General features: G+C 37.1%; 1 protein-coding gene across 1 annotated transcript in view; it reads right to left on the minus strand.

The window, feature by feature from the left end:
- The window catches only part of RNF180 (ring finger protein 180), a 246243-nt gene extending 231235 nt beyond the window's left edge, over positions 1-15008 (minus strand). The window contains exon 1 of the mRNA XM_068990758.1: positions 14874-15008. Coding sequence (XP_068846859.1) covers positions 14874-15008 — 135 coding nt within the window. The remainder of the gene's footprint in view (positions 1-14873) is intronic.
- Between the last annotated feature and the right edge of the window lie 2027 nt (positions 15009-17035).

A 17035-nucleotide genomic window follows, 5' to 3' on the forward strand; every position in this document is an offset into this window, starting at 1 on the left:
ACAAAGTTGATATAGAGGGAACATACATCAGCATACTGGGGCTTCCCAGGTGGCTCAGTGGTAGAATCTGCCTGCCAATGCAAGAGGCTGAAGAGATGCAGGTTAGATCCCTGGGTTGGAAGATTCCCTGGAAAAGGAAATGGCAACCCACTCCAGTCTTCTTCCCTGGAAAATTCCATGGACAGAAGAGTTTGGTGGGCTACAGTCCATGGGGTTGCAAAGAGTTGGACACTACTGAGCAACAGAGCACTTCAACATATTAAACATCATTTATGACAAATACAGCTAGCATTCTACTCAACAGTGAAAAGTTCAAAGATTTTCCTCTGAGATTAGAAACAAGACAGGCACTTCAATGTAAATCAACTATATTTCAGTAATTTTTTTTTAGAAGAAACAAGGATGTAAACTCAACACAGTACTGGAAGTCCTAGCCATAGCAATAAGACTAGGAAAAGAAAAGGAATCCAAATTGCAAGGAAAGAAGTAAAATTGTCACTATTTTCAAATGATATGACACTATATAGAAAACCCTATACACTTTACCAAAAAACTACTAGCACTGATAAATGAATTCAATAAAGCAGCAAGATGTAAGAAAAATATATAGAAATCTGTTGCATTTCTAGAGACTAATAATAAATGATCAGAAAGAGCAATCAAAATGTTAAATTTCATTAACAATCACATCAAAAAGAATCAAAGACCTAGAAATAAATTTAACCAAGGAGGTGAATGACTTGTAGTTTAACAACTATGACACTAAAGAAAGAAATTAAAGATGATATAAATAAATGGAATGATATTCTGTGTTCACGAGTAGAAGAGTTACCACGGTTAAAATGCCCATACTACCCAAAGAATTATACAGATTTAATGACATCTCTACCAAAACACCTACTACATTTTTCACAAAACTAGAACAAGTGATTCTAAAATCTGTATGGACCCCAAATAGCCAAAGACCCCAAAAGAACCCAAACAGTCAAAGCAATCTGAGAAAAAAAACAAAGGTGAAAGTATCATGCTTCCTGACTTTAGATCACACTACAAAGTTACAGTTACCAAAGTATTGTACTGGTACAGAAAGAGACACAAAGAGCGATGTAATAGACACGAATGCATATCCATATGGCCAATTAATCTACAACAAAAGAAGCAAGAGTATACAATAGGAAAAAGACAGTTTCTTCAATAAACAGTGTTGGGAGATTGGACAGCTACATGTAAAAGAAAGAAGTTAGAACTTTTTTTCACACCATGTAAAAAAATAAGTTCAAAATGTATTAAAGACTAAAATATAAATTCCTGAAACCATAAAACTTGTAGAAGAAAATATAGGCAGTATGGTCTTTGACACTGGCCTCAGCAATATTTTCTTTGGATTTGTCTCCTCAGGCATGGAATACAAATGTGAAAACAAACAAACTGGATCTAATCGAACTGTAAAAGTTTTTGCACAGTGAAGGAATCCATCAACAAAATGGAAAGGCAGCCAAATGAATGAGAGAAGATATCTGCAAATGATATAACTCATAACAGGTTAATATATAAAATAGATTAAGAACTCATACAACTAAATATCAGAAAGAACAAACAATCCAATTCAAAAAATGAGCAGAGGACCTAAGCAGGCATTTTTCCAAAGACATACAGACAGATAATAGGCACATGAAAAACGTTCAACATCCCTAGTCATTAGGGAAATGCAGATTAAAACCATAATGAGACTAGTCATCAGGGAAATGCAGATCAAAACCATAATGAGATATCACCTCACAATTAACTGTCAGCATGACTATCATCACAAAGATGAGAAATAGTAAGTGTTGACAAGGATTAGAAGAAAGGAAACCCTCATGCACTGCTGGTGGCAATGTAAACTGGTACAGCCACTACTGAAAACAGCATGCAGATTCCTTAAAAAAAAAAAAGAAGAAGAAGAAGATAGTGCTCCCATAGGATCCTGCAATTCCACTTCTAGGCATTTAAATGAAGAAAACAAAAATAATACTTCAAAAAGATACATGCATCCCAAAGTTTACAGCAGCATTACTTAAAACAGTCAAAATACAGAAACAATAAAAGTGTCCATCAGCAGAAAAAGAAAGAAGATGTGGTGTACACACACACACTAGTGTCACTCAGCCATAAAAAAAGAATGAAATCCTGCCACTTATGACAACAGTGCATCAGTTTCTTAAAATAGCTATACCTACACTCACCATAAAACCAAAGCAACCCCTAGTATTAACCAAGAGAAATAAAAATGTATGTTCACATAATGATTTGTGTACTAATTTTCATAGCAACTTTATTAAAGCTCAAAACTGCAAACACCTAAAACTTCCATCAACTAGGGCATCCAGACAATAAACAACTGTGAAATCTGTACAATTAAGTAATACTCAGTAATAAAAAGGAATGAACTACTGACATATCCAACAATATGAATCAATCTCAGAAACACTATGCTGAACATAAAAAGCTAGATATAAAAGAATATATATGATAACTTATATAGGAGCCTCTAGAAAAGACTGGAAAATCCCATGGACGGAGGAGCCTGGTAGGCTGCAGTTCATGGGGTCGCTAGAGTTGGACATGACTGAGCGACTTCACTTTCACACATTGGAGAAGGAAATGGCAATCCACTCCAGTGTTCTTGCTGGAGAATCCCAGGGACTAGGAAGCCTGGTGGGCTGCCGTCTATGGGGTCGCACAGAGTCGGACATGACTGAAGCGACTTAGCAGCAGCAGCAGCAGCAGAAAAGGCCAAGTGTACATCTTAACAATGGTGGCAGGTACAACAGTACGTACACATTTGTCAAAGCTCATTGAAATCTGCATTTCATTATATGCAAATTATATCCTAATAAAACTGATTTTTAAAATAGTAAAGAAAAATGTCCTTAAAGAAAAGCAATCAAGAAACATCTGCAAGGGAGAGACATGAATTGAAAGACTGGGACTCACATGTGAACACTACCAATTATAGAAGAGATAACTAGTAAAGGCCTACTGTATGACACAAGGAACTCTACTCAAAACTCTTTTTAATGACTATGAAAGAGTGGATATATGTATATGTATAACTGATTCACTTTGCTGTACACCTGAAACTAACACAACATTGTAAATCATACCCCAATACAAATTTTTTAAAAATGTGAAAATCCTAAAATTTTTAGTTGGTTTTAAATTCCTTGACCATGTACTATCTTAGTCCTCTTTGTATGCTCAGATCACAGCACAATGCCTAAAATATAACAGGGACTTAATGAATCCTTTTTGAGTGAAAGAATGCCTATTCTATGTCAGATTTTATCGATTTTTCAATGTACTCATTATCAATTACAATCTCTAGCCCCTTATTTTTTAAGTATTTCCCTCAAACTCCTAAAGACTGTCAAAAATATGCACTGATAATAGTCTGCTCATTCTTACTCTCTATATTCTCAGAGAAAATTCATTTAAAAAACTGAATTCTCGACAATCGACTCATATTAGTCAAGGTCCATTATAACAAATTTAAATGAACCATATAAACTTATTTTTTAAGGAACCTTGGGAAAATGACAGGAAGTGACTCATAAAATTGTAAGCAGTGTAACTTCTCCTACTTTACCTAAATTTAACTTCTGAAGGACAGAATTAATTTTGTAAACATCAATACCTGTATATATTAACCCCTTTCATTAGGAGCTGAGGCACTGACAGGTACACAGATTAGCATAACTAATTAATTCTTTAAAAGGTTCTCATAGTGAACACAAATTGAAATTGACAAATACAGCTGTCTTTACTTTATTACTAGATCTGGAACTTTTTCTGACTTTTCAAGGTTCTCTCTCTGAGGTAAATATTTCTTTTGTTGTCATTACTGTTTGGTTGCTCAGTCGTGCCTGACTCTGCAATCCCATGGACTGCAGTCCACCAGGCTGCTCTGTCCATGGGATTTCCCAGGCAAGAATGCTGGAGTGGGTTGCCGTTTCCTTCTCCAGGGGATCTTCCTGGCCCAAGGATTGAACCCAGATCTCCTACATTGGTAGGTGGATTCTTTACTGCTGAGCCACCAGGGAATTTCTACATTGGTATAAAGAATAGAAATTATATCAAAGTAAAATAATGGCAATCAACCTATCAGTATTTATCAAGTCATGACTAGACACAGTGTTAACAATACAAAAGGAGTCAAGAAACTTATTTATATGGCAGGGACTGCGTTTACCTTACACTTATTATCTCATATTTCTATTTCATTGTTCATATTCTGTTATTTCATTTAATCAGATAAAATGATCATGATATTTAATCACATATTTTGATTACAATACTAAGAAAGCATCTGCTATAAATTCCAGAGATGTTTTTCATGCAATCCTATGAAAATAAACACTGGAGTCATATTCTAGGTAGGTGAAGGAAGTTTTACAGTGTACATCTTATTTTTACCACGTAACAAGCATTTGTACTGTGCTTATTATGCCCAGGCCCTATTTCAAGGGTTTTGTTATTTTACAAATGAGGAAACTGAAACAAGAGAAACTAACTTTTATGTAACTTGTCCAAGGTCACACAGGAAGCACCAAAGCAAGGATTTCCATCCAGGCAGTCTGGTTTCAGAACTCAACTTACTGAGTTTCCACCGTTACTTCCTATACCAAATCAATACTATTTTTATAGGGCAATTGGCTTCCCTGGTGGCTCAGGGGGTAAAGAAGCTGCCTGCAATGCAGAAGACCAGGTTTGAACCCTAGGTTGGGAAGATCCCCTGGAGATGGAATGGCTGCCCACTCCAGTATTCCTGCCTGGTGAATCCCACAGACAGAGGAGCCTGGCTGGCTACAGTCCATGGAGTCACAGAGAGTCAGACACAACTGAGCAACTAATACTTTCACACTTTCATCTCTCTTACATGTTAGCCTAAGTATGGTTTAAAGCATGATATTACTAGTCTTCCAAAGGGCTACCAGAAAAACAAAACAACAACAAAAAAATGGAAGTATAACTTACTTTTAAATTAAACAAAAATAATATACTAACTTATATAGAAAAAAAGCAAGGTTTAGAAAAAAATTCCAGTTGTTTCTGATATGTGACCCCCCAAACCAATCTCTTAGATTTGAGAATTATTAACATAAAGCAGGGCTTCCCAGGTGGCTCAGCGGTAAAGAATCTGCCTGCAACACAGGAGCCACAGGAGACTAGGGTTCGATCCCTGGATGGATCGGGAAGATTCCCTGAAGGAGATGGCAACCCACTCTAATATTCTTGCCTGGAGAATCCCATCAACAGAGGAGTCTAGGGGGCCACAGTTCATAGCCTCGCAAACAGTCGGACATGACTGAGGTGACTTAGCATGCACTCACACAACATAAAGCAAGCACATATTTTTCTTTAAATATTTAAAAGTTAAAGCATATTCTCACACCAACAAAAAAGACAAAGATCAGTTACAGCAGTTGATAACGGTGGGAGGAGCATAAAAGGCTGGGTTAGGAACGTATAGTATTGTTTCCTTTTCTGAAAATTAGATATGGCAAAGAAAGCTAGGGTTAACACAGAAGCCTCTATTATAAATGAGACTGCCAACTATTCCAACTGTAATTACACAGTCTTAGAAATATATGATATTCATGATATTTACTTTCAATTTAATTTTACAGGTAAAATAAGACAACCTATTAAGTTTATGAAATCTATAGTCACTTAATTTTGAAAAAAAACACAAATACATGTGATAAAGCAAGTTTTAATGAATGTATTCAGGATGAATTGTTATCAGGAAGCAATTTCATTTGAGGAATTTAAAGGCTTAAAGTAGCTGCATGTCAGGTTATCTCCTTGGGGAAAAAATAGCCTGAAAATTAGGAACACGGTAAAATTAGGATTTTAAAAACCTCACTAGACAGATTTTTTTTAAGGTCTTAAGTTTATCATGTGGACAAAGGAGGAAGTGAAGGAAGAGAAGTAACTAACAGCAAATTTCACTTAATGCTTTCAGAAAAAAATGTTGACAAAATATTTTGTAAATAAAATCTTTTGTTCAAGCAGCAGGGGGAGCTAATGCATTGTTATTTCATTTTTTCTTTAAGTGTAGATATGTTTTCAGTGGCTATGTACGAATAACTTAATTTTAAATTTATAAATTGTATGCATTATCTTATCATTTAATGATTGTTAAAAGTTTTAATTGAGCAGAACAGGTTAAAAATAAAAAGTTGGCATAATTTAATATTATAGGCTATTTTGTTTCAATTTTTTAATTTAGATCCAAATTAAGGAAAAAGGGCAGAAAAAATAAAATAGAACCAGGAATGAAGGTAGTTTACAAAAACCATGTTTCAAGGTCTCATATACTTTCTAGAGCTACAACACAATTTTGGCTCTGAAACTTTTTAGGGCCAAAGCAGAGGGGAGAACTAATATGCAGTGTTGTTCTGTTAACTTGAAAAGAAATATTTTTATTTATGCATTTAGTAGTATTATACTGATGTCGACTTTTCTATCAAAATCAAGAATTAATCAGACTCTGAATCTCCTGTATCTCCCAGAGCAGACAAATCCTTCAGCATACTTTAACAATACACTGCATCATCAATTTACATTTGCATGTTTTTTGGAATCCTTTTGATTGATTTGGGTATGTTTGTATCCTCTTCTATCACTGTGTTTCTGATTGCTGATGAGTAATTTCTTAGCAGTTGAATTAACATAATATTATTATATGCTATTTTGAAAGATGTTTAACACTTTAACACATTTGCAACATTAGTAGTAACATTCCCCTAGCCAATACATTAAAAGTGAGCCAACTATAATATTTAAGTACTGCAGCTAAAAACATTATATATAGTAAAAAGGTCAGATAATAAAAAGCTGGACTGCCTGGTTTTCCTATTTGCACTTTGAGAAAGTACTTCAAGAGTGAATTTTTTTTTTTTTTTTTTACTTAAAAGGTCTGAATGAATAAGAAAGAAATCAAAAGCCTTAAAGGCAGACCATCCTCTGCATATATTCTTGCTAACTTTCTAATTTCACTCTTTCATTATTGCCGAAATGATTTTTAAGAATTCAATGGTCATGTCACTCCTTTTCATTGACTTTCTAGCTTTTTCAGCAAAATGATCAGTCTTTAATTTGTCTTAAAAAACAGAAATGATCTAATCAACACCCATCTTTCTAGCCTCAAACCTGGTCAAATTCCCTCTTGATCTCTGAACTTCAATCATAGAAATCTTCTAGTTTCATGGAGATACATCACATTCTTCCTACCACAGGGCCTTTGAATATGCTGGTCCCAAAGCTTGCAACGTCCTCTGTCTTGCACTGCCTGGGTTACTCATCTACCATATCTCTACAAAAGTCACTTCCTCAGGAAAGCCTTTGCCTTACAACAATCCTCTGTGTACGTCCTACCTTCATGATCCCATATATAATTCCTTTTTTCCCCACTTATGCAGCTAGTAATTTAATATTTATGATTGAACACTATCATGAAAGCTTCAACAAGACAGAACATTTCTCTTTTGCTCTTTGTTGGATTTCCTGTGCCTGTTACAGGGCCTGTCATATCTTAGTTGGTTTGAACTGGCATAACAAAATACCACAGACTGGGTGGCTTAGATAACAGACATTTATTCCTCACAATCCTGGAGGCTAGAAGCTGAAGGTCAAAGCTCCAGCATGCTTTGGTACTGGTAAGAACTCTCCTTTCAGTTTGTAGATAGCTGCCTTCTTTCTGTGCTATCACATGGAAAGAGAAAGAGAGAAATCTCTCTTTCTTCTTTTTTTTTTTAATTTTTAATTTTATTTTTTTACTTTACAATACTGTATTGGTTTTGCCCTACGTTGACATGAATGCGCCACAGGCGTACATTAGTTCCCAACCCTGAACCCCCCTCCCACCACCCTCCCCATATCATCTCTCTGGGTCATCCCAGTGCACCAGCCCCAAGCATCCTGTATCCTGTATCGAACCTTCTCCTTCGTATAAGCCGCAGTCTTACTGGATTAAGGCCTCATCCTTATGACCTCATTTAACCTCAATAACCTCCTAAAGACCCGTCTCCAGATACAGTCACTTTAGGGGTTAGAACTCACAACTACAAAGAATACTGACCAATGATCTCCTCTTTGCTAAGACCAAAGCACGCTTTAAATTCTCATTCAGAGAATACATACAGTTGTACATACAGTTGACCATACAGTTTGTACAACATTTTTTGTACAAATCTAGGGGCACCTTTCACAGACTAGCACCTTCTAGAATTATGTAGTATACAACTTGCATCTGGTCTTCCACATCTCCCGACAGCATTCAATACCACTAACTAATACTTCCTTTTGGAAGACATTCATTGCTTGACTTCCATTAACACTGTATCTTGATTTTCACTCCTGTATTTCTCACTACGCTTTTTTTCCTATTTTGTTAATTTTTTTTTCTGTCCATCCCTTAAATGTTCCTAGGCCCCTTCCTTTCTCTTTCCATTCATACTCTGCATAGTGATCTCATCTACTTTCACTCACCATTTAAATGCTGATGACTCCCAAAACCACAATTTTAGTTCAGATCTCTGTCCTGAATCCCATATCCATAGAACCAGCAGCCTCCCAGATCTATTTAAATGTCTTTTAGGCCACAGAAACTTGTCCAAAACTGTGTCAAAGCTAAGAAATTAAAACTGAGGACACCATCTCTGCCTGGAACCCCCACCCCATCAGACTTCACAAATGCAGATCAACTTTGTTATTTTCTGTTTTTAGGGTTTTCATTGTTATTTTGCTTTCTGTTTTGGTTCTTGCCCACAGTGCAGGTATCTCCAGCCTGAAGGTAAAGAAGAAGTTCCCTTCTGTACCTGTGGACATTGTAGTCTGTCTCAGAATTCCATTCCAAATTCCCAGTCACATGTCTTATTACATGCCAGTGGCTGGAAAACTAAAAGCTCAAATGTTCCAGACTCTCTCACAGTTCAAGTTCCACGTATGGCCCAGCTTCCACCAATGTGATACATGGCTCAATTTTATGAAAAAAGAAGTCATGAGAATATTTCTGCTGTTTCTTTTAGCAAGGTTAACTCTGAAGGTGTTTGGCTGGTCTGCAGTCCAGTCCTCGTTCTGTGGGCACTGAGAGCCAAGTGTGAGACTTCCATTTTCTGGCACTGGTCAGGGCTAAACAACTGTGGTCCTAGGACCAACAGTTCCTCAGGGAATGCTATTTCCTCAGTGTCCTGATCCTCTATGTCCTTCTGAGGGCCATTTCATACCTGCGTGGGATGATCAAGAAAGGAGACAAAGTCCAAGCTTTGCTCAGGGTTGGGAGACTCTAAGGGGGAACTCCTACAAAAAGCAGGTTATAACATCAGCATAAGGGTGAATAAGAAATAAACCTGTTGTTCAGAAAAACAAAAGGAAAAGCTTGTCTATCTCAATTTTGGTATTCAGTAGGAGGAAAGGGGAAAAAAAGAAAAACTTTCCCTCAGTGTACTGAAGAATTTTTTAAGAAAAAAAAGTATAGAACATAAAGAAGATGACTAATAAATCCATCTACTTTATATCAAAAATTCTGTTCATCAAAAGATACCACAAAGAGTGAAATAAAAGTTACATAAACTAGCAAAAGATATCTGCAATAAAATAACAAAAAATTAGTATTCCGAATATGTAAAGAGCTCCCCAAAATCAAAACTGCACAACGGAAAAACATAAAAGGGGAAAAAAAGACATTTCACAGGAAACACAAAGAGACTTAAACAATGGGAAGATGTTGAATGTTGGTAAAGATGTGGAATCCCAGCAATGTTTAACCACTACTCACAGACTGACACTGGAAAACAACTTAGCATCGCCCAGTAAAGCTGAAGATGCACATATCCTGTGATGTATACGCCACTTCCAGTGATATACCCCTGCCCATGTTTACCAGGATATGGACAAGAAAATTCATAGCAGCATGGCTTGTCAGACCATAACAACTAGATATACCTCAATGGTAGAATGAATTACAAATTGTGATATATTAATACACTAGAATACTATATAAAAGGGGAAAATGAGCGATACTACATGGTGATATTACTAAAAGCAGCAATTTCCAGCAGAATGCCTACCTACGTTGTGATTTCATCTACAGAAAGTAGGCAAAAAACACAAAAACACTTTCAGAAGCAAGCAAAACACTTATTTTATACATAAGATATATTTTAAATTATATTGTTAATAGGTAATAAATTAAGATAATTGGATAGGTGATAAATTTAGCATTCCTTCAGCATGAAGTAAAAATAGGAGTGCTCAGTCATGTCTGGCTCTTTGTGATCCCATGGACCATAGCCCACCAGGCTCCTCTGTCCATGGGATTCTCCAGGCAAGAATACTGGAGTGAATTGCCATTCCCTTCTCCAGAGGATCTTTTTGACCCAGGGATCCAACCCAGGTCTCCCCCACTACTGGGAGATTCTTTACCATGTGAGCCACCAGGGAAGTCCCTCTTTCAGCCCAGCATCTTATAAATTACTTTTAGACTCCAGGATTTTATTGTTTCTTTTAATTAAAACAGATCCTTCTATGTTACTCTTTAATATTTACATCAAATATATGCGTTCCTAATGCAAAAGATGTTCGTATAGTTTAAAGAAACCTTTAAAGAGATGCAAACACCAATACATATACCCACTACCCAGTTTAATGAGTACATTACCGCTACTTTAAAAACCCTCTCAGGATCCCCCTCTAATTATACATTCCTCCTTCTCCCTGGAGTTAACAGTGATATTGAATTATTCCTGAGACAGGCTTTTAATAGGTTTAAAATATGTATGTTTTATGTTCTTATAATATAAAACCTCCTAGAGAACCAGAAAGATTTTTCAATTCTGCATCACTCTCTTCTACAACCTATCCCGCTATATCCTAGTGCAGTGTTTGAATTTCTCTTGCTCATGATACCCTGAGGGAGGAGCAAAGGCATGAAAAAGAGTGTGGGGGTCAGAACTCTCACTGTCAGATTCAATTTTAACTGCACTGCTTAGTAACAGTATAATCAGACTCAATTTATTTAATCTTCTGTGGCTCAGTTTCCTTATCTATAAAAAGGAGATGATAGCTTATTTCCGTCAAGACAATCTTTCTATCTTTATATTATCAGAAATGAATAATATAAAACTTTTTAAAAAATGCTTAACCAATAAGCAGAAAATTAAGAAGAGGTGGCAAGAATACACAGAAGAACTATACAAAAAAGATCCTCATTACCTACAAAGATAACCACAATGGTGTGATCACTCACCCAGAGCCAGACATCCTGGAATGCAAAGTCAAGTGGGTTTTAGGAACCATCACTATAAACAAAGCTAGTGGAGGTGATGGAATTCCAGTTGAGCTACTTCAAATCCTAAAAGATGATGCTGTCAAAGTGCTGCACTCAATATGCCAGCATTTGGAAAACTCAGCAGTGGCCACAGGACTGGAAAGGATCAGTTTTCGTTCCAATCCCAAAGAAAGGCAATGCCAAAGAATGCTCAAACTACCACACAATTGCACTCATCTCATACGCTAGCAAAGTAATGCTCAAAATTCTCCAAGCCAGGCTTCAAAAGAACATGAACCATGAACTTCCAGATGTTCAAGCTGGAAAGGCAGAGGAACCAGAAATCAAATTGCCAACAGCCACTGGATCACCAAAAAAGCAAGAGAGTTCCACAAAAACATCTACTTCTGCTTTATTGACTAAACCAAAGCCTTTGACTGTGTGGATCACAACAAACTGTGGAAACGTTTTTTTCTTCAAGAAATGGGAATACCAGAGCACCTTCCTGCTTTCTGAGAAATCTGTATGCAGGTCAGGAAGCAACAGTCAGAACCAGACATGCAAAAATGGACTGGTTCCAAACTGGGAAAAGAGTACAGCAAGGCTATATATTGTCATCTGCTTATTTAACCTATATGCAGAGTACATCATGCAAAACGCCAGGCTGAATGAAGCACAAGCTGGAATCAAGTTTGCCAGGAGAAATATTAATAACCTCAGATATGCAGATGACACTACCCTTATGGCAGAAAGTGAAGAAGAACTAAAGAGCCGCTTGATGAAAGTGAAAGAGGAGAGTGAAAAAGTTGGCTTAAAACTCAACATTCATAAAACTAAGATCATGGCATCCAGTCCCATCACTTCATGGCAAGTAGACGGAGAACAGTGGAAACAGTGAGAGAGACTTTATTTTGGGGGGCTCCAAAATCACTGCAGATGATGACTGCAGCCATGAAATTAAAAGACATTTGCTCCTTAGAAGGAAAGCTATGACCAACCTAGACAGCATAGTAAAAAGCAGAGACATTACTTAGCTGGCAAATGTTCATCTAGTCAAAGCTATGGGTTTCCCAGTAGTCACGTATGGATGAGACAGCTGGACTATAAAGAAAGCTGAGCACCAAATAATTGATGGTTTTGAACTGTGGTGCTGGAGAAGACTCTTGAGAGTCCCTTGGACTGCAAGGAGATCCAACCAGTCAATCATAAAGGAAATCAGTCCTGAATATTCACTGGAAGGACTGATCCTGAAGCTGAAACTCCAATACTTTGGCCACCTGATGCGAAGAACTGACTCATTGGAAAAGACCCTGATGCTGGGAAAGACTGAAGGCAGGAGGAGAAGGGAACCACAGAAGATGAGATGGTTGGATAGCATCACCAACTGGATGGACATGAGTCTGAGGAAGCTCTGGGAGTTGGTGATGGACAGGGAAGCCTGGTGTGCTGCAGTCCATGGGGTCGCAAGGAGTTGGACATGACTGAACAACTGAACTGAACAATAAACATCAAAAACTGTATTGGACATCATTTATACTAAGGAAAAGCAAATTAAACACAAATTGCTATACCATTATATCTACCACAATGTCCAAAATTACAAAGTCTGAAAATACCACGTGTAGAGAAAGATACTGAGAAACTAGAATTCTCATCATTACTATTGGAAATGAACATTTTCTTTTGAAAACTACAAGCAGTTTCTAAAAACCTAAAATATACCTACTGTATAATTCCCTCATCATTCATATATATATATATATATATATATCAAAAAGAAGTAACAAAACACAAACACAGAGTCTTTTATAAAAATACGGATAGCAGTTTTATTCATAACCCAAAATGAAAATTATATCTATCAGCATAAAAAATTGATAAACTGTGGTATAGTCATTAAAGGCATACTACTCAGGAAAAAGGAAGCAAACTACTATGTATAAAACATAAATGAACCTCTAAAACATTATGCTGAGCAAAATAAGTCAGGTATAAAAGAGTATATGATTTCATTTGAATGAAGGTCAGGAACAGGCAAAACCAGTCGGCAGTGATAGACATTAATACAGTGGTTTCCATCTGAGGGGGTGAATACTGCCTGAAAACAAACAAGATAGATTTCTGGGGTGACGAAAACATCATACATTTTTATCTGATTAATAGCAGGGCTGAAAAAATTTATCAAGCTATACTATATCCAATATTCACCAAGAAAACTTTTGTTCCCCCAATTAAAATGTTTTCAGTTTTTTAAAAGTATCTGACATGCAGTAAGCATGCAACCAGAGTCTTTCACTATTACCAGTTCAAGCTGGCTAATCTGTGAGAGTGGATAGGAAATAATCATGATCCAATGAGGCAAAACAGAAAATAAAACAGTCACTCAGAGAAGGGGAAAACAATGACAGGTAATTACAACCACTGTCTGCTAAACTGAGAATTCCCTGTGAAGTCCATGGATAACTATCTAGTATGGACTTCTTTGATATTTCCTCTTGCATATTGCTCTCAGTATATTCATATGTATTCACATGTAATCAGTTCAGTTCAATTGATCAGTCCTCTCCGACTCTTTGCAACCCCATGGACTACAGCACGCCAGGCTTTCTTGTCCATCACCAACTCCCAGAGGTTCCTCAAACTCATGTCTGTCCAGTTGGTGATGCCATCCAATCATCTCATCCTCTGTTGTCCCCTTCTCCTCCTGCCTTCAATCTTTCCCAGCATCAGGGTCTTTTCCAATGAGTCAGTTCTTCGCATCAGGTGGCCAAAGTATTAGAGTTTCAGCTTCAGGATCAGTCCTTCCAGTGAATATTCAGGACTGATTTCCTTTATGATTGACTGGTTGGATCTCCTTGCAGTCCAAGGGACTCTCAAGAGTCTTCTCCTTTGACTATATAATATATACACCTACATAAACATACAGGTGTATATGTCTAATATATATTGGGGCTTCACAGGTGGTGCAATGATAAAGAATCCACTTGCCACAGTAGGAGACACAGAGACACAAGTTCAGTCCCTGGGTGGAAAAGATTCCGTGGAGAAGGAAATGGTAACCCACTTCAGTATTCTTGACTGGGAAATCTCATGGACAAAAGAGCCAGGCAGGCTACAGTCCAAGGGGATGCACAAGAGTCGGACATGACTGAGCGACTAAATAACAACAAAATCAACAACAATATATGTGTAATATATATATATATTATATACATATAAAAACATTTTTTACTTTTTTAAAAATTTAATTGTGTGGTGATGACTAAGCTTCACTCACAGTAGGGATGAAGAAAAACATGGACTATTATCTTCAGCTTAGGTCTGTGATATTACACTTAAAACTTTACGGTCACATTATTGTTAGGAGCTGGAGGTAAAATGATGGTAACTGCGGAAGGCTAGATGCCTTTCAAATACCACTCTGAAGTGTTTTCCGTGGATCAGGTAAAATAAGGTAAAAGCCGTCAGGTATGGAGGGATATGGGTGCGTGTGCAGATGTGTCCCCAGCATTCCTATACTAGGAAATCATTTGAAGATGACACAGTTAGCAGTACTCACCTTAGTCACTTGATTCTCAAGATATTCCATGAAACAACCAGAACTTGCTATACATTTTCTACATTTCCAACAACGAAGAATACTTATGTCTTCTTGATTATGATTGTTAGTTACCAATTCTTTACTTCTCTTCATCTGTGGAAAAATTAATGCATTTTTAGAATGTTAAACCATGTCAGATTAAACGTGATTTTCTAAGCCCTTTGAACAGCATTAGCTACATGTGTACCAGAAAGAATTATCATTTATTGAGGTCCCTACTGCTATTAGGCTACGGGTGCTCCATAAACTATATCCGTGATAATCATGGTAATGACGCAGTATATTAGTGACTACCAGTTTACTTTCGCACAACATTTTATTTCTTTTCATCTGTCTTCACTAGAAGTGGTAAAATGCAACTGCCAAAAAGTTAATTAAAGTTACCGCAGTTAAAAGGGTTGTAACAAAGAATTTTATTCTTATAATTACGATGTTTGAATAGCCACAGCATTAAACTTTAAATATAATAGGATTTACTGAGTTATAGTTATTTCTGTGAAAACTGGAAGTAATTGCATCAAATTAGTGAAGGCTATATATTGTCACCCTGCTTATTTAACTTATGTGCAGAGTACATAATGAGAAATGCTGGGCTAGAAGAAACACAAGCTGGAATCAAGATTGCCAGGAAAAATATCAATAACCTCAGATATGCAGATGACACCACCCTTATGGCAGAAAGTGAAGAGGAACTAAAAAGCCTCTTGATGAAAGTGAAAAGTAGAGAGTGAAAAAGTTGGTTTCAAGCTCAACATTCAGAAAATGAAGATCATGGCATCTGGTCCCATCACTTCATGGGAAATAGATGGGGAAACAGTGGAAACAGTGTCAGACTTTATTTTTTGGGGCTCCAAAATCACTGCAGATGGTGACTGCAGCCATGACATTAAAAGACGCTTACTCCTTGAAAGAAAAGTTATGACCAACCTAGACAGCATATTGAAAAACAGAGACATTACTTTGCCGACTAAGGTCTGTCTAGTCAAGGCTATGGTTTTTCCTGTGGTCATGTATGGATGTGAGAGTTGGACTATGAAGGAGGCTGAGCACCGAAGATTTGATGCTTTTGAACTGTGGTGTTGGAGAAGACTCTTGAGAGTCCCTTGGACTGCAAGGAGATCCAACCAGTCAATTCTGAAGGAGATCAGCCCTGGGATTTCTTTGGAAGGAATGATGCTAAAGCTGAAACTCCAGTACTTTGGCCACCTCATGCGAAGAGTTGACTCATTGGAAAAGACTTTGATGCTGGGAGGGATTGGGGGCAGGAGGAGAAGGGGATGACAGAGGATGAGATGGCTGGATGGCATCACTGACTCAATGGACGTGGGTCTGAGTGAACTCTGGGAGTTGGTAATGGACAGGGAGGCCTGTCGTGCTGCAATTCATGGGGTCGCAAAGAGTCGGGCATGACTGAGCGACTGAACTGAATGGGAGAAATCCTATATCCTAAATGCAATAATTTTTCTTGTATACTGTATTCAGTGGAACAATATTACATCTTGTGGTATGTGTAATCAAACAAAAAGACTTAGATAATAACCCTAACATTTTTTAGCCTATTTTTATACCTGAGATTTTATGTCAGTACTGAGATTTAGACCAGTTTGAGGAAAGTTTCACACTAATAAGGATTTCAAATTGCAGTGTATTTAAGAATCTGTCTGGTAACTAATTGTCATTAAAAAAGGAACTGTTAATTTACTAAGCTATACACAAGGGCCTGCCTAGTTCCCTGGCCACACTTCCTCATTTGCTAGCTCTTTAGTATTTCATTTATTTAACAAACATTTACTGAGAGCTAACCAACCATATGCCACACAATGAGTCAAACTCTGGAGGCACAATGATGAGCAAAACTTATTTTCTGTCACAGACCTCACTATGCTTTCTACATCAACAGCTTTTGACCCTAGCTCATTAGAATCACTTAAGTTTTAAAAAAATAGTGATGTCCAGGCCAAGTTTCACTCCTGCAAATTTTGACTTTTTCTGAGATGGGGAGGAAGTTAGGAACGGGTACATTTTATTAAAAAGTTCCCCAGGTGATCCTTTAATGTGGCCAGCATGAGGACAGGCTGTGTTAATACACAAACAATTGACAAAAATGTACTAATAACAGC

The sequence above is a fragment of the Capricornis sumatraensis genome, chromosome 18 (assembly GCF_032405125.1).
Source record: "Capricornis sumatraensis isolate serow.1 chromosome 18, serow.2, whole genome shotgun sequence".
NCBI classification, from domain to species: Eukaryota; Metazoa; Chordata; class Mammalia; order Artiodactyla; family Bovidae; genus Capricornis; species Capricornis sumatraensis.